At 38.8% G+C, this 23,891-nt stretch overlaps 1 protein-coding gene across 1 annotated transcript in view; it reads left to right on the top strand.

The window, feature by feature from the left end:
- BEAN1 (brain expressed associated with NEDD4 1) overlaps positions 1-23,891 on the top strand; it is a 61,381-nt gene that overhangs the window by 2,230 nt on the left and 35,260 nt on the right. Inside the window, exon 3 of the mRNA XM_062586418.1 lies at positions 8,753-8,887. Within this exon, the coding sequence (XP_062442402.1) occupies positions 8,753-8,887 (135 nt within the window). The remainder of the gene's footprint in view (positions 1-8,752; positions 8,888-23,891) is intronic.

Here is a 23,891-nt window from a genome sequence, read left to right as displayed (position 1 = left end):
TAAATGCAAATTATTGTTTTTCAGATTGTCTGGTCATTCCTCAAGCTCCTAGCAAAACCATGCTAAAGCTGGGCTCAAAAGCAAGTGCAAAACTAGTAGCTGCTAAGCAAAAGTTGTTCACCCTCTGGCTACCTAATATATGACCAACTGCCATCACCTAAGTCCTAAAAAATACAAGACAACAACTTAAAAAAGACATGAAATAATAGAAAATTACATTAGTGTTGCTACATGTGACAGTATTCATTTATTAGCATATTGCCTGTAAACATGGCAAAAAATACTGGTTATGCTTGCTCATGTTGTTAGAGGTCAACATTGTAAAAAACCCGCTTAGATTATTTCTCAGCAGAACTGTTGCTTTTCCGTTACGCATGAAATCACATTTCAGCTTTGTAGCACTTCGTTTCACGTGCAGTCAGTATCTGTTTAGTTTGGGAAGTCATGTCAGAATAACAGAGTTTTCTATGCATCCTTCACTTCCATGGTCCTTGACCCTTGAGCTAAGATTTTTCGCTTCCCTTGCTCCCCTGAGAGAGACTGTTTCTTCATGGCAAGAGAACTTTGTATTGCATTAATGTACATTAGTAGAGTTTTGTTATGGAGCTGTTGCAGCAAAAATCGTTCAGAGTCGTCTGAGTGTGGCCCTTGTTTCCAAATGGGTGCCTACTTGTCTTCAGAATTAAGTGTTCTTAAGACAGTATTTTCCTTTTACTTTGGTCTTAACTGAGTGCAGTGCAGTCAGGACCAATGTTTTGGCCTCCTACGTACAGGGTATTATGTTTAATTACAGTAATGACTGGATTATGAATTGTTAAATTATTAAACTGATAATAATAGATAATACTAACACAATTACCGATGAACATTAGCCAAAAAATTGTGGCTTGTGCTACGCTTTTATTGTGAAGATGGACAGAGGTTGGTGTTATCCCAGGCTGTTAGTATGTATTAGACCACTTCTTAGACCTGTTCACTTCCCCAGCACTGAATTTCCTAAGCAAGTGCAAAGGTCCAGGAGCACGATTACAGCTCTTCTTGTACGTCTCCGCTATGCCTCTAGTTCAGGGGAAAGAGGTAAAATGACACAGGCCAAGCCGAGGCAAAGCTAATATTCAGGAAAAGGGCTGTGTGACTTCAACTACACAATGCCCAAGACGATTGACAATTTCAGAGTTTAATGGAATTGTCTAATTGGAAATAAAATTAAGATTAATTTTATTTCTTTAGAAGTTTCTTTCCAAGAGAAACATCAGATTTTGGCTGCAGAGTGCTTTTAGATATTGGTTAGAACATGATTTTTTATAAGTGAAAAGTCAAAATTATCTGTAGAAAATGTTGATGATATGTGTAAGTCTTTCATCAACAGTCATGAACCTCAGCCACTGCTTGTAATACTTCAATAAATAGTGGCCAAAACTGTCAGAGACGTAGAAAGGTAGACAAATGGATCTACCCAAATGCCTTCTCCTCCTTCATGCCACTGCTTCCTCAGGAATTCTGAGGTTTGTCTCAGAAGAAAAGTATTTTAAGCAAACAAATCAACTGATTTTTTTTAATTAGTTCTCCACCTTGACAATATGTATCAGCTATTGTAAGAAGACAGTTATAACTACTACACAGCTCTATAGTTATTTATGTAACTATAATTATTAGCAAATGTATACAATAACTGTATTAAACAATAGTATGTCTCAGTTATGTCTAAGAGCACAAGGAATGTCCAGGTATGTAAAATGTTCATTTGGATGCATGAATCAGGAAAATTAAATACGGAAAGGATGCAGACAGTGTTTTAAATTCGGAGTTAAGACGTCTGTGTTATACCCTTTATCGATTTTACAGACTTGGTCTTACTAAACAGAATTATCTCACAAAATGAAAGATGGAACAAAACATTCATACTACGGCCCTCTCCCCTTCCCGTATGAGAACGGGCCTAGCCAGGCACAGCGACCTGCTCGCTGCTGAGGACACCGTGCAGCGGCTCGGCCCCGGCGGCCCGCTGGCCCCTGCCTCGGCAGGCCGGACGCTGCCCTGCGCAGCCAGCTCGCGCGCCGGCCGGGGCGGCCCGCCGGTCCGAGCTGCGCTGTCGCTGGCCACGGCGCTGCCAGCCGAGCGCCACGGCCTCGGGAGCACAGCGGAAGGCGTAGCACGCTTCTGCTCGTAAACAAGGAGATCCTTCTACCCACGGTGAAAATGTATCGCTTTCTCTGCTGCTGCAGGCTAGGGAGCTTGTAGCTTTTGTTCTTGATGGCAAATCCTGCATTTTCCCCAGGAAAACTCAGCTGGTTTAATACAGTGATCTAGAGGCCAATGGTCAAGGGGCAAAACTTCATAGTCGTGCGCACAGGAGGAGCCCAGCGCCTCAGCACAAATAGGTGAGGTAACCAGGCGATGATGGGTCTGCACAAATGTCTTATGGTAGTTCTGCTGGCTCCAACAGATTTGAGACGTATAGAAAGAGCTTCCCATCTACGTGACAGCTTTGCTGAGAAGCTGTTGACCTGCAGAGAGAGTTCTTCATTCCAGGACACTGCAGCACTGTATTTCCCTGCCCTTGTGGGATGCCTTGAGAAGTGTTCGAAATGGAAACACCAGCACCTGACGCTCATTTCCAGTCCTTCCTTTCGCTATCAGCAGAAAGCCAGTAACCCTGCAGAGCTGTGATGCCAGGCCGTCAGGGGCACAGACATGCTGATCACTCCCTTTTCTCTGCACAGCAAAGTTTAATCCCCAGAGTGATCTGCTCTTTATTTTCCTTCATGGATCTTTTTTTTTCCCTCAAAATGTTTTCTGAAGGCACAGAAGTGGAGTCTCCCATCTTTCTTTCCTTAAAGATATCCCATACCTTCCTATGGCCTTCCACACTTCACTTCAGGCTTTAACAACTCAAAATGTGCAGAAAGGATGTTCAAATGCCTCCAGAACTACACTTCACAGTCCTTTGTTCTTCTCCCCTAATAAGTTGTATCCTGCTCAGTATCTTTCTGCCATCAATCTATTTTATATCTCCAGATCATCTCAGTTACTCAAATCAAGAATGATTTTTTTCACCTTTTAGTTTATATTAGACTAGAACCTGCACTAGGAAGATACCAGTTTCTCACCAAGCCTGACAATTTTTCATCTTCATTTATGACAATGTAGGCTGATAACTCCAAATCATTCATTTTTACTGCAGCTAGTGACTTAATGCTTTAATTTCACCAGTTTCTTCCCCTCCTCCCTCCCATCCTGATTTTCTTTTCTTCTTTTTTTAAGTAGTGGAAAGAATAATAGATCAGAATTCACTCCTGTGCAACTGTTGTACAAAAACACACAGAATAGAGTCCATCCTGTTCCCTATCAAATCAGAAAGAATGATGCTTTTGTTTTGAAGGGGATCTGATCAGACTGATTTAACAAGAAGCAAGGCTGAACCAGAGAAAAGAGGGAGATGTGTTTTAGGGGTGCTGAGCACTATTCACTCTTGCAGTCTGTCATTTCATTATTGTATAATGATTGTACTAGATGCCAAGCTAGGTATCCAAGCACCTAAAAATGCAATAGATGTCCAGATGCCTTTACACGAAGGCATCTTAGACACCTAATTGATTATAAGCTATTGTAAATCCTACTTAGAGCCTCTGTCTTCAGATGCTTTGAAAATTTGGCCTCAAATTCAAAGCTGGCAGAAGGAAGCAATTCAGTTGGCTTTGATAGCATTTATGCAAATAGTGAATTTATTCCAAGACTCCAAGACTTTATAGGTATCTTGATACAACTTCCTGAAATCCCTCAGATTGTTTTTTTAAATAATGACTTTTTTTTTTTTAATATAACATTGAGACACCTACAGTCTTAAAGGATCACTGTGGAGATGCATTTACTTGAGAATATCCCAGCCAAAGCTGCTTCGACACTGTGTATTAACACATCTTGCTTCTGTGACAATTTCTTTCCTGGGCCTTTTTCATTTTAAGTCCATCTTTTAATTGCTGGTTTTGGTTGTAATCACACTATTCCCTTTACTTCTGTCATTAAAATGTGGGGTTTGGTTTCCCCAATTATTTTCTGTCTTCATTAAAAATATATAAAGAAAGTGATATACATGCCATCTTATCATTTTGGCTTTCGAATCTCTGCAGTTTACAATTAATCTTTTTTAGTTTCATGGCTTAAGAGAAACAGCTCTGAATGAAAGCATCTGATATTTACAGTTTTTCTTAATCCTAATTTTATTTTGAATTAGCTGCACAGTTATTACATGATTATTACTATCAGTACCAGCTGTACTTAGCGGACCCAGCTAAGACTTACACTCTATCATTATTTTTCAAAAGGATCCTTACATATTCCTCAGTTGCTTAATAGACAGACATCACTCCTTTGTGAAATAAAGACAGCACTTGCTAAATTTAAAGCAATAAAATGAGTATTGGAATGAATACTGGTATGTTTTTCTTTACACACTTCATGATTATGTTTAAATCATATGAGACCAGATCCTCTGTTGACATAAACTGGAATATCTACTATAGCTTTATGGCATTACAGCAGCAAGAAACAGAGCAGCCTATCTGAGGTGAGAGAGCATCCTAATTCACAGTATGCTACCATTTTTATCCAGTCAGAACTGCTAAGGCACTCCAGAATTTTACAGTCCTTTTACATGTTACCACTACTAGAATAAAACTATCAATAGGAATCTGATATGGATGTTTTCTGAGTGACACCTCACTCAGAAGTGAATGAGTGAGGCCCCTGTCAGGAAGCGATCCACTTCTCTGGAGCACAACACACTTGTCAGAGAACTTTTCGTTATACCTCTTCTTATTCCTATGTTTCAGAAATAAAATGCACTTCAGAATATGAATTCATTTGCACTGCATGTTAAGATACGGTATTTTATGCTGAGAATGTTTTAAGTTTATATATTCATTGTCATTCTTCTGTATTCACACAAATACTGGCTAGTAAGACCCAGCAACACATACATATAAATACATAAACACACGCGCGCACAAACACACACACACACACACACACACACACAGAGCAAATCCCTCTTTAGAGACAACAGCACTAGAAGGACAGAGTAAGATCTATTGTTTGAATGTGAAATAAGCAGGAAGATATATTGCTGTATGGTAGCTTTGTGCTAAGTGAATATATATATGCTTTTTATATTGTAACCAATCCCATGTTACACTAACATTTAATGATTTCCTGATTAAGGTAAGAATATTTAAATGAACTTGAATGTTAAAGCATAGGTAAAGTCTGACCTGCTGCATAAGCCAGACCACAGGACTGTGGGATTCCTGCCTGTAGCTCAACATACAGATGCTGAATTAGATTTTAAAACAAGATTAATAAACTATTAAGTTCTACAAGACAGTGTCTGGCTGAAAGCTCTTTTCCAGTGATGCTTCCAGCTACTGCAAACCGAAGAAAAGAAAAATAGGTTAATATAGACATGCAAAAGGTTATATACTAGAGGGGAGAAGTACAATATCTAGGAAGGGACATAAATTTACAGTTTCAGATGACATAAAATATAAACCAGATCAGTCCACCAGTCCTTACTGGATTTGCAGATGTCATCATGCTTTTTTGCCATAAAGATTCTAATGACTTCAAAAGATCATCAAACTGATTACACGGAACTTCAATATCTTTGTTAGTTGTTCCATCAGCACCAAGACCAAATCATTAGTATTATAATGCCACAGTAGTTTTTGACACTTATTTAATTCTCTTTTATGCCCATCTCTGTCCTTGACTGCAGGATAACCTTAGGCCTGTGCCTCAGTTTCTTCCTCATGGTTCCTTAAAACCATGAACACTGAAAAATATTTATCAGATAGTTTGCACTTTCCCTTGGGACAGATAGAAGATCTGCATTGTCTGAATCAACCAAAGAAATCTTTTGCTCTTGCTATATATGGGAAATGTAGCTTTATGGGATAGATTTGCACACTTTTTAAACTATCCTGCCTCTTCTTCTCCCCCCTCCCCACTCTGCAGTCCAAAGAACTGCATCTGTTTCTACTGTTTCTTACAGCTTACAGTCTTAGTGATTCTTCCCTTGAGATAATACAACTTTGCGCTGTTTTGCTAGCATTTTCATACAGACTGTATCCCAAAGTGGCCTACACAGTTCCACAACAGCTGCCAGGAACAGAACAAATAGAACAGAATAGAATGAAACATTTGTCTCTGACAACATTTATCTTTAAGTGGCCTTTAAAGTAGAGTCACCACAGCGGGGAGGAGAAAGGATTTTGATGATGTAGGAACTGTAGAAAAGTTTCCTACAGCCAAAAATGGTAAATCTGTAGCCAGTGATAGGGGAGAACTGTGTTAAACTAGAAGAAACAGAAATAATGAATGTGAAGATATGAACCAGTGTAAATTGCAGCAAGTTCAAAGAGGCCTAAAATAATTACGGCAACTTCAAATTAGATTATGAATTAAACAGACTTTATGGAAGATAGATATGTGCATGTGAGACACACTTGGACCAATTACCAATTATAGTATTTTTTCCACTGGCATCTTTTTTTGCAAGTGAATTCCTTTTTGAAATTTATAATAACAGTCTAAAATTAACCAAGGTGTTCCCATTTCCACAATGACTACATTTGGTCCAACATATTAGTTATATCATAGCTTCTTCTGTAATATTTTAACACTTGAAAAACCAAACAGACAAGAATCCACACAGCCTTAAGTTGCTGGGAGTTCTATCCCATTTTACCCAAAGATTGTCTTAGATGCTTACCACCAATACAGTAACTACTTGGGAAACATTCTCCAAGATGTGCTAAAAGTACAAAACAATATAATCTGATTATTGGCCTGTAGATTGCAGTGTTGCCAAGTACAGATATAAAAGCATACAATCTAAGATTTACTGTAACAGTTTGTTGTCAGTGCTGTTGATATTTATAAAAGGACTTGGGGGTACTGATTTTTTCTAGCGGAGCAGCTATGAGAGATGTATGTAGAAAATTGAAAATCATGAACAATTACTCCCAACTGCATGATTTTGTAGCTATGAAGGCTGACGCAAAGGCTCCGAATTTAAAATAGAGAGCAAAGAAAAACCTGATTTAATCAGAATGCCTGTGTTTTGTTGGGTGCTGACAATGGTCCTCTGTGCCTTGGCTTTCAAGAGCTAGAGTTTTTCAAGTTAGGCTTTAATTTTTCTTTTTCATTTTTGCTTGTGTTTGGAATATTTTCAGATTGGACATATAAAGTAACCTGAATGCCGCTCTTGTACCTAGGGGAAATGATTGAGGAGCACCTCAGGGTGATTTCTGAGGAGTTTTTCTGCACAAAGATCTTCATTTCCAGCCTTCAAATACTTTTTTTCTGTCACTAATGAACAGGACTTTTTCCCCTCTATCCTATTTTCATTCCATGTTTCAAAACATTTCAGTGTTTGAAGGCTCTACAAAACTGTGCAATTACAGTACATTTGCTTAAGCACTCAGAAAATATGTTTTTGCTTTATCTACCATCAATACAAGCCTACTTTCAATAGCCAAACTGGTGAAGTTTGGATTTTTTTTTTTTTTTTGAAAAATTTAGCTTCTTTTTTCCTCTTTTCCAGCATAATTTTCAGATTTCCTGATCCACAAATTTATTTACTCTTCACAGTATATGAATAGATTTCAACTTAATAAACTGGAACACATTTTACATAAGTTTTTTTCTGAAAGATTTGCTCAACATGTGATGCCAGTGACTGGCCATACCACACAAAACATCAAATATTTTGCATTGCACAGTTAATACACCAAAAAAAGACATATACCTTTCCTTGCATGCAGATATCCCTGCTCTTTTGAATTTTGTACAAGGTAGCTGCTGTTTGAATGTTTATGATCATCAGACAAAACAACTATTTTGAGTAGTCAGAGCTAAACACAAATTGCACAAGTGCAACACCCACTCCCACCTCTGACATACACTCAAAGCTTTTGGACTACGAAAGGGTGATCCTGGTATGATCCTGGATTTATCCCAGATAAATGCTGACAGCCCTCCCTCCTTCCCCCTCCCCCCCCCCCCCCCCCCATTTCTTCTGCTGAAGTCCAAATATATTTTGCAAGGGTGAAAGCAAGGCCTGAAATTCTGCTCCTCTTAAGTTACAGGAGTAGGCTGGTATCATTTCTCCTTTAGTAGGAAATAAATGTTCATGCATGTGTGGATGTATAAAGGTAACAGAGTGTTAGCACGCTACCAGGGGTAAGACAAAACTGCACTTTCCCCTCTCCAGGCAGAGGCATGTGATTCAGTTTTTCGCTCAGCCCCCAAGAATCAGCACTAGTCCTGGGAAGTGGCTTCAGTCTTTCAACTCAGCCACCAGTCAACGAAGGGACGTAGCGCACATAGCTGCAGAGCCTGCTATATAGTCTTTAATGTCTCTGCAACCCAGACCTGAGCAACCATCTCCATCAAGAGTGCCCAAGCGTTTATTCAAAAACCCCTTCCCACTCTACCAGACCGAGTCCCTGTGCTTGATTATCAAACTGGAAGGGAATCACGAGAAACTTGTACCTACAGCTCAAAGCCCTTCATCCAGTCCTTCAGGATTATGCAAGACAGCAAATATTTTTCATTCATTTATTTTGTGTATTAAGCCGAGGCAAAGAGGGATTGTTTTGTTTTGCTTTGCTCATTAAAGCACCTAAGGGACTCGAACGCTCGGAACAGGTGCCTGTTGCACGGAGTCACCCGTTGTTTCTCCCCCTTTCAGATGAACAGAGCATTCTGCCTTGTAAAAAAGAAGAACTACAGTGTGGTGATGGACTCTGCCTCTTAAACTGGCTACGCTGTCACTATAAGAAGGACTGTGGCAGGGACTACATGTCCATCAAACTAACATGTTCAAGTGAGTTGCCCTTCACTTTCCTCCTAAATCATGAGAAATAGTCCTACGAAAGTAAAACCTTGCTCTTACAGAATCTGTGTTTGTAGCAGTATACTATTCTACTGTTCTGGTTTTGTTATTGCAAGGACATGGCTATTTAGAAGTTTATGTCTAAATTTAGGAGTTTATTTATTTATATGTCTATAACATTTTTGTTGCATGCTGATTCAAGTGGTCTAGTAGTCAAACTTCAGCAGCTGTGAGAATGGACTGCTCAAAATGCATTACACTACTGTGCTGTGAGGAATGCTCCCCTAAAATGCCAGTTTCAAAAGAAAAAAGTATAATCTAAAAGCTGATAAAATCTTAAAAAGACATGCTTCATGCTAGTAAACGTGGTGATTTAATCATCTGAACCATTCCTGTTCCTAATTTTTGCTCATTACATTAACTTACTAATTTCAAGCTACAGTTTTAACCCTGAAACCTTCCTTTTAACATATACAATTTGCAAGTAGCAATATCTGAAAAGGCAAATTATTGTTAGACCTCTATTCCAAAAAGTACAAGAAGAACTGATCACGTACTGCTGACACGAATGCTGACTTTGTTTGAGTTGACACAACATAGTGCACAGAAGAACTCAGCTGCAATTTTGCAGGAAGGCTTGAAGTTACAGTAGGGAGAGCAGACTGACAGCTACTGGCAATACACTCCAGATGAAAGGAAACCAAAAATGCATTTCAGGAGTGCATCTGTTCCATGCTCCATCCTCTAACGGGCACTCAGAGCCAGAAAAGCAAAGTAGGACTAATCCAAAGTACAACCCTCAGAAACACAGACAGTGTAAACAACAGGTCAACACCAACTGTTTCAGTCTGCAGATCTGCACTTACTGCAGCACAGTACTTGGCTTTACAGTGGAGTTAAAGCATCTGTACAACACAAGCACTCTGCAGAACTGATCACAGTCCATTAAATAGAGCAAGACACAGGTCAAATCCACAGAGCATGGAAAGATTATGGGTTTACAGCTGAGAATTCGGAAGGGCTACTGTTTACATGTGTGGGAGAGCACAGAAGACCTGAATTTAGGCAACACCTCAGATTCTTACGCTCTTAATTTCTAATCTAATCAGCAATTAGATTAATCAATTAGCATTTAGAGCTAGCCATATTTTTTCTGAGCAACTGTGTTGTGGGGGAGTGGAAGATTTGATGGGAACACATCAGTTTTGACAGTCTTGCATCTTGCCTGTATTACACACACAAATAAGCCCTAGAGCATCTGGTGTTCCACTGGGAGGGCAGAAGGCAGAGGAAAGAAGATCCTGCCAGATGTTATCTCTAGGACATTCATAAGACCTCCATGTCCCCATAATACAGGAAAAGTTGTTTGCCTAGTTGATTTTTAACCTTTAGGCTGAGCAATCACTGCAAATGAAACAAACAGGACTAAATAACTCATTCCTTATTTGTGCAGTAGGATTTTCAGGTCACCTAAAAGCTTTCCAGTAACTTGGACCTTGCAGAAGTATGCATTATTTTCAGCCCTTTTATAGAGATATGTGTTTAAAGTAGTGAGTGACAAAAAAATTTCTTTAATATACGTAAATATGTATTTTTTTTCTAAACGCAAAGCTGTCAATTCAGCCCTAATAAGAAAATGCTAACAACCATGACAGTTGATAAAGTAGAGTCAAATAGTCACAGATTGGCTCTGAACACATTATGGTAGTTAAGAGCTCAAAAACACCACAAAACCAACAGATCACTTGCAATGCTTGTAGAACACACACAAATCAAAAGTCGCCTACAGGAAGAATTCATTATTTTGCAATAGAAAGACTGATTAGCTTTTCACAGCTGAACTTAACAGCAGTGTGTCATCCAGCGAGGCACTAACATCCGTCACTTCACGTATACTTCACAGACACAGAAACGTTTCAGACAAGACAGGTGCCAAAGCACTTTTATCATGTGTTGGCTTTGCTGAATAACAGCAAGAACTGTTAGAAGATCAACACCAAGAGAAAACCCACACAAAGACCATGCAATTAGAACTATTAGACTTTCAGTCTAATACCATCCCAAATAGCACTGCTACCTAGTAATAAAGAACAAGGCAAAATGACTTCAAACCGGACAGATTTATATTAGCTCTCAGACATCGGAAAGTCGTGTCTGAGGATGTGGCTATGAAAATGAAACGACATGAAAATATAAAGGACTTCTATATATATAAAAAAAACTTGTGATTAATCTGTAGGTAACATTATATAATAGGTATATAAGGGCGCATGGTTATTTATACAAATACATACATACATACATGTATGTATGTATGTATGTATCTTCTTTATTCTATTTCCTTCTATATATCTGTGAGATAGAGCCACTCCACTTGAACTGTTATTTATTTACTTATTGCTCTTATTTCTGCTTTGTAATGCTAACAGCTGAACACATGGCAGAATCAAAGTAACTTACTTAGAGAGCGAGCATTCTTTGAGGATGAAGTTAGGCCTAGAGACATTTATTGTACAAAGCTCCTTCTTCCTTCCTTCTACTTACATGTAACTATTTATTACCTATCAAGTTACTTGCAGCATCCTATCTGCAAATATTAGCCACCCCAATCTCGAACCTGGGACAAAACTAGCTTATAGGGAGAATGAGTCTTCTGAAAAACCCTACTAGTTCTGTCACCAGCTTTCCTGCAGCAGTTTAAGGAGTATTTTTTTCTTCAGGTAACTTGTTTTGTTAATACCTCCAGTGCTTATGCTACTGAGAGATATTCCAAGTAGTTGTGCAAAAATTGGCAATTTAAGTAAAGATAAGAGTAGGATTGTAGAAAGTTTATTCTCAGAAGGCTTTCCAAGTTAATATTAAGACTAAACTTTTACATAGTCTACTTGTAACTACAAATGTGTATACCTGTGCACACCCATAAACACAGAGCATCCCTCCCACGCATAAGCGCCATCCGTGGCGTTTGAGCTGCACGCAGCAAGGGGTTGCAGAGGGCCTTCGTCTTGGTCCTAGCCCCCTCGGCTTGCACAGGCCCTGCGTTGTGGCAGGGCTGGCAGAGGGAACCGAGGGAGCAGAAACGGTCCCTGGCGTACCTTGTCCTCCTCTGCCTTGGCATCGCTTCTGGAGCGGCCGTTCAGCACAGCATCTGTGGAACACGTCTGCTGTCTGTCGGGGCGTAAAAGCCGCGATACACAACTCTCCATATCTAGACTGTTGGTCATTCCTGTATTTGCCCTGTATTTTTTCCCCATGTGAGAGTAACTTCCTTGGATGTAAGTAAGAGTAACTAAACCAGTATTTGCAGCATTTTCCATTCCAGTGGTGCATTCTTTTCTTTCTAATTCAGAATGCTAAAATGGGAAATAAATTTTCATACAGCTTCCCAAACACAATATAACAAATCACTTGTGGAGGAAAAAAGTCTAATGAGATCCTGCAAAGTTGTGAAGTCATGTCATCTACAAAGGTAAACAGCAATTCTGTGTAAACACACTCAAAAGGGGGCAAGAAAACTGGATTAGGGGCTTAAGGAAGCTTACACTGGTTCAGCCTCAGGTGTTACATTTCACTTTTTATTAATCTATAATTTAGTGCCTTTTCAGTCACAGCATTAATGCAAAACTCTCATTTGCAGGTATGTGGTAGAAGAAATTAAAAACCCACACATAAATGTATCATTCTACTCATCAAGGTTAGCAGCCACTTAAATAGTTGGACTATAGGTTATAAAAAATCTTTTTTCATTCAGATGAATTCACACATTCATACTAATATGTTTCAGAATTTCCCGGCAGGACCACTGAAGGCAGTAATCACTGAAAGCATTATGCCCTTGAGCATAAAGATATCGGGCTTTTATATATTAGGTACCATTATTCTTTCTCATCTCAAATCTGTTATGTTTTCTTTGCACAGTTGATGGTATCCTTAGTCAGGAATTTAATTCTTTTTATTTTGGGGAAAAAAAAAGCCTTCATCTAGTTCTTAGGAAGCTCTTACATAATCAATAAGGAGGTAACAAGAAGAAAGTGTAGGTCCCTCATTACATATTTCTCTGTTTAAGCACTTGTAACAGCTATCTTTAAAGCTGATCTCAATCATCTCTCTTACGTATTTTCTGTGTCCTTGGAATGACAGTTTGTCATGCTGCTTAAGGACACTGATTAAGAATGAGAACAGATCTGTTACACAAGACTGCTGTTGCTTATTTTGATGTTTTCGAAGATTAGGAGATTGTCACAATTTTAGTGTTTTTAAAGGGGCACAAGAGAATATAAATGTATATATACTTAACAGTGTGTGTATATATATATATATACACACTATTATGCTATATATAAAAACAGTCGAAATTTATTGCAAAAGCCTAAAAACCTTTTAATACCTTGCAATAAGTCACTTAAACATGTTTTGTAACACATACTATAGACAGTGAAGTGTACAGTACTATACAGTTATAGCTACTGAATTATCACTAGCAAAAATTGTATGGCCATCACCTCCCTGTTTAGATAACGTTTAGAGGCTACACCTGCGTTCCAGCCCTCTACCCCCAAATTCGCAGTGAGAATTTTGACCTTCTGCTAAGTTTCTGTTTCTTCAAGAACGAAGGTTGACCTAGTATTTTCTGAGTTGGAACTGCTCAAGAAAGAAAGAATTTAGAGCAGAGACCGAACCATTAAACAGAAATCTAGGCAGAATCATTGAAGAGAAATCATTCTAGGGAAAGAGTTGAAATATAGAAAAAACAGAATCCTAAAGAGGATAAAGTCTTTCGGCCTCTAGCTAGCCTTTCAGACCACAGTGTTAAAATGCTAGTAGTCAGCAGTGTCTTCACTAGTCCGTATTTAAGAATGCACATTACTAGTGTGCCTAAGAGCCCATTACTACCTGTAGTTAAGGTAAATTAACTGAAAAGGAGGAAAGAGACAGCTGTTTTCTGGGGATTTTTTTAAGCCCCCCCCTCGCCCCCCCAAAAAAGAAGGCTATAGTCCAAATTTCTGCCATGCAATATGATATTCGTTGACTAAAAAAGTCTCAATGGATGCTAAGGAAACAGTTTTGAAATGAGTTTCCACTGGGATGCAGGTTTATAATTCTCATCAGAAACTATAATGTAAAATGAGTGTATAGACAAGTTAAATTTTCACTTTTATCATGTCACAAACAAATAGTTTCAGCATAAATATAATGGAATAAAGTGATATGCCACCTTTATAAGTGCCTATCAAAACAGCCCTCCTCAAAATCATCCTCAGTTATAGAAAGAAAAGATATGCTGGAATTTAAAACCCTTTCTGTTGGTTATAGTAAGTCATTTTTGGATTAGTGTTTTTTCATCATAAATTATTTTGTGCTTTTAACCTGAAAGAATGCCAAGGGCATTGAAAAGCTTATGCAGCACTTAGCATTAAATTTTACTAAGATCTAAGAGGAACTTAAGTGGTGCACAGTTCTTCATCTAGCTTTTATATCCAGCAGATGTAACAGATGTTTTTCTCCAAATCAAGCTCTGTCAATTGATGATGGTACCACCACAGTTGCTCACCACTATCCACAACTAAAAGGAATCATCTTCATAATACAGCCAGAGTGCTCCCTAATCTGGGCTAAAGACAACATCAGCTATGATAGCTTTATATTTAAACAGAAGAGCTGAATTATTTGGTCGGATTTTGCCTACAGCTTATATTAAATAGAAGAATTATGGGGAGAGTAACCTCTAGCAAAAGGAGGAAAGCCATCATACAGAAGAGGGTAATATTTTCAAGCCCCTGTTCTGGTCGAAGCACAGCTTGGTTACAGTTTGACCCTATAGAAGTAGGCTCAAGCTTACATCCTAAGCCTAAGAATTCCTGTGTATCGAAGGCCCAAAGGTTGCACTATATATAGAAGGAAATATCCGTAAGTGTTGTTTGTATTGCAATCCCTACTTCTAATGGAAGAATTAAAAATATAAGCACAGGACTGCAACAGGATAGCAAGTGTCTAAATCCTACTCAGGAGAAAACTGTCTTCCATGTAATTAGCAAGGCGCTTTTGAGATAGGATCAATTAATTACAATACCAAGCAGCTGGCGATACTGTCACTTAGTGTGCAGATGTCTGTTTTGTTTTGTTTTGTTTTTTAATCATACTATGGAAGTTTTATCAAAATACAAGAACATTTGCAATGCTGGTAACACACTTTACTGTGTTATTTTGTTTCACTCTCTGCATTTTATTTTTGTTCCATGTCCTTCTCCCAACTTCTGGCTTTCTAATAACTTTAGATACCTATTAGTGGAGCTGATACTACAGATAAGTAGTAGTTATGCAACACATATACCATAAAGAGCATATACAGCTTTTGGAACCATTCTGAAAAGTCTATCCAATAATTTCACCTCCAAACATATGTCAACATGCACCAAACTGAGGCATGAGAACTGAGAACCTTTTCAGGCACTTCTGAAAAGCAGTGAAGTTTACTCCCCAGTAAAACCCTACCGCCAGGACCAGGAACAGTTGCATTTAATCATTTCTAGTCACTGACTGGCTTTGGAGATTACTGGGTGGCTGAGGACTACAGCTGTGTAGGGGTTCCCAGAGAATCTGATCACATACAACTTCATGTGCTCCACATTTGGCAAAGCTGGAGAAAAACAGCAATTCAGTCTCAGCTATCAAGTAATATTACAGACCAGTCACCCACAGAAGTGGATAAAATATAGCTGCCAAAGTGAAAGGAAGAGTTGGCTTTCTTGTTCCCCTGAGGAAATTGTCCCATCAATCTGGAAACTGGCAAATTATTCCTATCAATCACTTGTTCTTAAAAATACGTAAGAGAAACACGGCATTTTTGGTTTAAAATGGACTAAATCCATTCTAATGGCACTTAACTTTAAACTAGGGACTCTGGCGTGAGTGTTCAGGCCTTTAAACACACATACAACTTCAGATTAAAGAATCCAAAACCACAACAGGTTGTGCTCTGTACTGCTTTTAGGAACAAAAAGATTTTCCACAGTACACCTGTTAGAAGTTTGACCAACAGTTTTCTTTGTTGGCTTAAGAAAGCATTTTTTTTTCTTCAAATGGAGATACAAATGACCACATTCCTCAGTCTATCCTACTTGCTCCCTATGCACGTACATTATCCCCAGGGAATCTCGGCTTTGCCGCAAGCTAAGGGGAAAGCGTGAGAGCTGCTTCCTGAAACTTTGGCAGCACATCATCCACTGAAGGGGACTGATGGCAGAGTGAAGGGGAAATGACTTTCAAGTCACCTCCTGCCCACTGTGTCGTTAATGCCTAACCTTATGTTCTGGATTCACTTACTGGTTGAAAGGGAATAAAATGAGAACCTTTTGTTCTAGCATTTATAAAACCAGATACTGTAGTGTCTGTAATGGGGGCTTCCTGTACCAGTAACCACCACCACCACCACGTGGTCTCAGAACTAACTTAAAATAAGGGATAGCTTTGTATCAGCCACAGGTATAACCAGGACCTCAGAAATGGGAAGGGCAAAGGAAAAATGACTCCTAAGAAAGGAGTTCAGAAATAAATACCCAGCAAATAGGAAAAACAAAACTGACAGCTCTTTCTTGACTGTATTACCCCAGTTAACAGTAGTATGTACCTCACTGAAATCTGTTGTGGTCCACTGGTGTAAAACAGACAAGAATGAATCCATGGTGTTCCAAGGATGTCCACTGCTATTGCTATCAAGTCACACAGAAACTCTAAACATTTACTTCGTCTATAAACATAAGCAACTGGCAGAGACATTCAGCATATCCTTTTGGGGGTAGAGTAAGAAAGATTTCAGAGGGCTTACAGACAGAATGGTTTTATAAGTGAAAAGACAGGCTGTAGCATCTTACACATCCTTGCAGGGCTAGCCATGCATGGGAGAAGTTTGTAGCTAACCATGGTAAAGCAGACTTCCAGGTTGAAAGGGAATCAGGAAAACATTGGATCCTCAACATCAACAACAGCAGTATTTACTGAGTAGGAGTGGACTTTCAGTGGGGCTATAGTCCAGGAGAGATTTCCATCATATACAGCTTACTACATAAAGGAGGAGACATTCATGCTATTGGTGTTGCAAACCATAGTCTAGTTTCAGCAGAAAAGCCTTAATAATAGGTGGAGCAATCTACAAGTACATGGAATAAGTTCTCCGGAAAAGAAGGGATCTTTGTTCTTTTTGTAGCACGTCACATATCCAGCTTCCTAAATATGGCTTCTAGACATTATGGACATTATGGCAATATAAGTAGAGAATAACAGTACGAGCCTGTGTGTTGAACCTTAGTCCTAAAAGGCTGTTTATGGAATCACAGAAATCAGCAATGGCTTGACAAGCTATGCATATTCATCCATACAGATGATTCTTACACAACCCAACAGAACATGCTTACCAATAGGTGATGTGTGTATACATACATATAAACACATACAGATCTACCCCTGTAAAAGACTTTCTTAAAAAATAAAACAGGATTCATTTCATATGGTGAGATTATAAATCCCCACAATTCAATTAGATTTTTACCCTCCATAGTAAATTATTATCTCAGCTTTTAAAGACATAATAACTTCCTTAGGACAGGCCAGGAGTTTAATTTTAGCATTTAAAATGCAAAGCACTGAAGTATTTCATTTAGTGTGCAGCCACCATGAAGTTTAACCTAATGGGAAAGGATATGAACTATTTAAAGTGTATTTCCAGTACGAATAGATTTCTATATCCTTCCCGTATCAGTCAACCAGAATCGCCACATGAAAAATTGGGTTCTTGTATCTCTCTTCCTCACTGTCTTTGCCCGCCCCACTCTCTTGTGCGCCTGTTTCTTAGCTTGACTTGATAGTGATGTTTTGCTGTTAAATCCTCTTGAATCAGAAGTAGAGCCACCACTATGTCTTAACAAAAGCATTATACTGCATGTATTTAAGAGAAATTGCACTGAAAAGCAATGCACAGATTTGTTCCAGTTGAAAAAAATAAGCTAATATTTCCCTTGTCATAAGAGGAAATTAAATATATAATCTGTGCTCAAGGGTTAATCATAAATTTATCTGAAAATATACTCAGCAGAAGATAGCTGACCTTTAACACTTAAAATGTACTTGCCTTTACCTACTCTTCTCTTTCCAAGAGATTATTTTGATTACTATCCAGTATTCAAAAATACTGTTTATTTGAATACTATCAAAGTAGTATAGATATTAAGTTTATTTGAATACTATCCAGACTCTGACTTTGGACACTACAGTTCTTGTGGGAAAAGCAGATTCCAAGAGAGGCACAGTTGCATTCTTTAAACCACAATTAAATGAACACAATAGGTCTTGAATTAATGGGGTGAAAACAGTCATTGAAAATACTAAATTTTAACCTAATGGATACATTGTTTTGTTTCTATGTCCTTTTAAAGTCATTCCATATAAAGGAAAGGCATCCATCATTTCAGAATCTCTTTACAACTTTGTGTCCAGGCCTCTAGTCCTTGCAGAGGGTTTCAGGCGAGGGTATTCAGCCCATTTGAGCAGGGGTTTATACACTCCGCTCTCAGTGGAGGGACAGGGACTCAGGGAGGTGATTTCATGGTGGAGCCAAACTGCCTGATCCAAGTGGCCCAGCTTGCCCTGTGGAGGCATCCAGTCTATCCTTACTGCCTACACGGGAGACAAAGAGCTTTGATTCCTAAAATAAGCTGCTAAGTGAAGTTCTCAAAGTAGGTGAATACTTGCTGTTCACCTGTGTGATACTATTATGTACTATTTACCTGTTGAAATAGATTATAAAACTTGGGTTTGGTGACCCTTTAAAGCAACAAAAATGGAACATATGCTGCGGGCACAGTCTTAAAGGAAAGAACTCTGAACTCGAGAGAAACAGTCTGGTCTGATTCTGCCAATTTCTTCCTGCAAAATCATTTCATCTTCATTTAGCTTAGCTTCTTCACCTATGAAATGCACATAACTACACTTGTCTGCTTTGAAAATTGCTATATTATAGGACAGCAGCATTCTTATGAAGGAACAGAATGGTATTTCTTACGTTCAGAAATACTTTATAATACAAGCTTCTCTATTAGGACAAAGGCATCTCAAAAAAAAAAAAAAAAAAGGAAAGAAAACACTCTTGCTTCTAATTTGGGAGCACCCTAGCAAATCACTTGTTACGATATTGCTAACTAATTTGGGCTTTTTAAGACATCAAATTGTTCATTGTACTGATAACCCAAACAATCTTCATCCCGCAATGAAGTTCAGAATTCACTGCTGCTTCTTACTCTTACTTCCTCTGTTTGCCTTGTCACAAGAAGATGCTTTAGCCTGGAGTTAAATTCGAGTTCTTTGGAGATTTTGTGAAATTTATTTCATTTTTATTAGAAGAATCTAGATTGCTGTGGAAATCATTGTACTATTTCCCTGTTACAATAATATGCAGCTTGTTGCCTATGGAAATGCTACTGCTGGGTTTATTTATAAATTTCATGTACTACATTGTTCTAGTCTGGATTATCAAATCTAGTGACAAAAATATCCTCTTCTCTTGCAAATTAAATTTATCCTTTAAAGGAGCTAATTGAAAGGCAATGCCTTCCTGTGCTTACTCAGTATATTTTGCCCTTTACTTGCTCAAATAAAGTTTTATTTTATGCATGTAGTACTTCTTGCCAAGGATCACTATTTGTTAATCTTGAATCATATAAAAATTCTAATTACACACTACCAACTCTTGTAAGGAGAACCAAACAATGGAGATCATTGAAATAGCCCTCAAGTAACTGTTAATTAGAGCAGAACCTTGTTCTCTATTAAGCATCTTTAGTTTAACAGCCCTTACCTTTTCATAAGCATGTAACAGAAAAGAATAGAGGTTTTAATTATGATTAGACATAGAAGTCTGACATATAGTAAACATAAAAGATAAACCTGCATTATCCTGGCTTCCTCCGTCTAACCGGAGAAACCAGGGCTACTATAAATCAATAACCTTAAGAACTATAGTCAGGTAGTATCAAGCAGAGAAGTCAGTGCAAGGTCTTCCTGAATTGATAAAGTATTCTGATGATGACCCCTCTGCCGTATGAACTCTCAAAATGCACCACTGTGCCTAAATGCAGCTATTTTCAAGATAGAGATAATAATACTATATTTGATAGGATATAAAGAATTACCATATGAGTTCCATAGTGAGAAGTGATCAGTATAACTATTATATTTTGAAAGATATTAAACATTTCTTTGACCAGTTGTATTTTTACTGGAAAAGAAGCTGAGGTTTATGAGTTTTTATCAATGTAGCATGGCAAAGGCTGCTGCCCAAACACAGACATGGAACTAATCTTGTTGAAGTTGTTAACGAGTTGTCTCAGCTATTCCTGCCTGCCTCAGCCTTCTCCTTCATCTGTAATGAGAACTGTATGAATTTCAGGCAATGTTAAATATTTCAGTAGTTGTTATTATGTAAGCGATGTACATCTGTAACACAAATTTTCAAAAAAGACAAAACAAGAAAAAGAGAGCCCGTCAGCTGGGCAAGTATTGTTTGCATAATGTAAATAGGTAAAACAGTGACAGAGTTTCTGCTCCATGAATTGGAAAATTTTGTATGAACGCAATCAAGTATGCATTTGAAGGTGTATAAAATTAAGCAAGCATGTGAGTGCTTTCCTGAATTGAGACCTAACTACTTTGTCCAAAGTCTCTTTCTATATAATCAGTAGAATGAAGCTTTTGGCACATTAGCTTTATGAAATAAGAGTTGGTGGGAAACACTACATGCAGTAGAATTGCAAATAAGATAAAAAACATCAGCGAGCAAACAGAAGAACACTCAGAAGGGCCAGGGCACATAAAGCCTCCTTAAAATTCTGAATTCAAATATGCCTTAAGGTCATGACTGAAATGATTTAGTTGGTTTCATCAGAGCACCTAACAGAAGAGGCTTGTTCGTATCATTATATTGCAAGAGAAGTATTTATAGCTGCCAGGCTTTATTCCAGAGAGAACACTGGCAAATAAATACATATTATATATAAGTATATAAGCAGGGCAGAAAAAAAGACATAGGGTAGAAAACAATGTATTTTCCTGATCTATCTTACTGTGCATAAAACTCTCGTAAACAATAGTAATTCACAGAACTACTAAATGCTGTTTACAAATGAACAAAATACTGATGATATCCCTCTCTGAGGGTAGGAGGAGAAGTAATCCCTTCAGTCCTTGCTGCACAGGAGAGCCAGAATATGCACATACAGCTGATATGTGGAAGGAAGACTGGAGAAGAGTTACAGGGTCTAATTTAGACGATGCTTCTGACCTAACATGCTTCTAAGTCCTTCACCATCCTAACACTGCATCTGCCATGAAAGCTGCACAGGGAAAAGGGTTCTTTTGCCAGATATGGAGCATGCTTATACAACACACTTTAGGGCGATTAGAAAAGATCTAGAATTGCAAAACGTCTAGACCCAAGAGTGCTGAACTTGAATTATGTGCCTCAGAGTTGCATATTTATATATGTGTGTGTATATATATGTATATATATATATAAAATGTGTGTGTGTGTGTGTGTGTGCATGTAAAAATAAATAAATAAAATCAGCCTGAGGCTGTGGTCTGAGAGGAGGGCTGTGGTTGTGAGAGCAGTGCAGGACACTCCTGCCCGCTCGGTGCTCACCAGTGTGCCCCACGACTGCAGTGCGGTTCTTCCCGAGCTGTGCTGCTACATGGCCTTCTGCATCTGCTCTGCAAGCTCGCTCTGGAGACTGACCCTGTGTCTGGTCTAGTAACAGGATCAGCGTGCTGATCCTGCTTCCAGAACAAAGCTATCAGGGGAAGGTTTTTACTCACACAGCTCAGCTCTCCAGTGGGCTTTAGGCCACAGCCATAAAAAGCTGCGTTGGCCTAACACAGGGAAAGGCGCTCTGTCGGGCAGGGCGCAGGAACAGTTAGCCTGTGTTGTCTCTAGGTGCCTCTCCTAGAGAAGTCACAAACTTGTTACTAAATAAGAACATTAACAGCGATTCTGGGAATTCTCTCAGGAAAGAAAAATGTCAGAATTGACACACTGTTTGCAGCAATAAGCTGCATTGGCAAAAATCTTGTAGATGTAACTGAAATGTAAATGAACCCCACCGACTCAGGGAAGCAATCCCCAGAAGAAAGAGACACAGAACTTCTTATTTGCATTTACCAGCAGATTACAAACATCATTCTTCTCTCTCTCTCGTCCTCTTGGACTGAAACTGTTGGCGCCGTGTCAGCAGTGCTGAGATTCATTTCTCTTTCCTAAGACAAGCTTAATATCAAGAGAATGAAATTTGTGCCCTAGCACCTGTCAGCAAGCTCTTTTTTACACATATTTTGCTTCAGAGAATCCTGATTCTCAACACCAGGCATCTAGTGTATAATATACTGTGGTAGGAACATGTAGGTGTACCTAATTTGTACAGAAGCCAGGAGGTTAGTCAATGAAAATACAAGACTGATTCATCCAGTAAGATACAGTGAGATCAGTCCACAAACTTCAGTTGGGCCCAAATATTCTGTTATATTATGTTGGTGATAATACTCCAAACACTTAAGCTTTGCAGAGTACTAGAAAAATCACTTCTGGAAATACTCATTGGAATGTGAGAAAATGAGACGGGCAGAAAATCTTGCCTAATGGTAAAAATTAGTAAGACAAATGTATTGTACCACTTAACTTTTGCTGTCTGGGAAAAGGAAACACCATCAGAATAAAAACAAAATACACAAAATTGCAGAGGATTATTATTTAGGGTTTTGGTTTTCAAGAAGTATAAATCAAAATATGAAAACTCTAACAGGCATTGAGTGCCATACTTTCATTATAAAAAGAAAATAGCACGGCAATCCGCAGTGCAGAAAAAATGAAAGCATCAAGAGAAAAAACATTTTTCTAGTGTAAGTCTCTCTTTTTTGTTTTTTTCCTGTTTTCATCTTCATAAAACCCATGTAATATGGTTCATCAAAAGTAATTGTTCAACTTAAGGAAACAGTGTGCTGATAATACGTGCCTCTTCCAAAGGTCTCAGTAAGTGCAGGAAAAATTGCAGAATTAGAACACAGCAACGCAGACCCTAACCCAGACCACAGATCACGTGGGACAGCAAGTGCTGTGCCATGGACACTAACCTGGATGAGGGGACAGAGTGCCTCCTCAGCAAGTTTGCGGATGATACCAAGCTGGGAGGAGTGGCTGATACACCTGAGGGCTCTGCTGCCATTCAGAGAGACCTGGACAGGCTGGAGAGGTGGGCAGAGAGGAACCTCCTGAGGTTCAACCAGGGCAAGCGCAGAGTCCTGCACCTAGGGAAAAATAACCCCAGGCTCCAGTACAAGCTGGGGGCTGACCTGCTGGAGAGCAGCTCTGCAGAGAAGGACCTGGGAGTGCTGCTCACCTGGGAGTGACAAGTTGACCATGAGCCAGCAATGTGACCTTGTGGCCAAGAAAGCCAGTGGTCTCCTGGGGTGCATTAGGAAGCAGGGAGGTTGGACTAGATGATCTCCAGAGGTCCCTTCCAATCTTAACAATTCTATGATTCTATGAAGTGTCAGTTGGGTTTAATTTAAAATCACAACTCAAGTCAAGGAACAGCAGAGTTAAGGTTTTCCCTTTATGTTACTGACTTCAGAAACACATTCTGTTAAAAATCCAGTCTACTCAGGTCCACTGGTCTGTTAGTTCATAAGTCAGGGCAACCAACTGTCCTCAGGAAACTGCAATGCAATTTGCACGTTACTGGCCTTTACCAAGGCACGTGACAAAATGTTCTTCTGACAGAATTTTATCATACTTGTAGCTAACAGATGTCAGTATGGGATTTCATGTCTGAACAAACCAAAGACAGCTCACAGGCTAGATGTGCTGAAATTGTGTGCGTTTATTTTATCATTCGGTGCTTGAGAAACTGACTTCTTTGTCACATGACAGATACTAAGATCATCAAGATCTTAGGTA

This window comes from Rhea pennata, chromosome 13, assembly GCF_028389875.1.
Source record: "Rhea pennata isolate bPtePen1 chromosome 13, bPtePen1.pri, whole genome shotgun sequence".
Taxonomy (NCBI): domain Eukaryota; kingdom Metazoa; phylum Chordata; class Aves; order Rheiformes; family Rheidae; genus Rhea; species Rhea pennata.
Note: the sequence above shows the minus strand (reverse complement) of the source record. Positions and strands in the feature narration are given on the sequence as shown.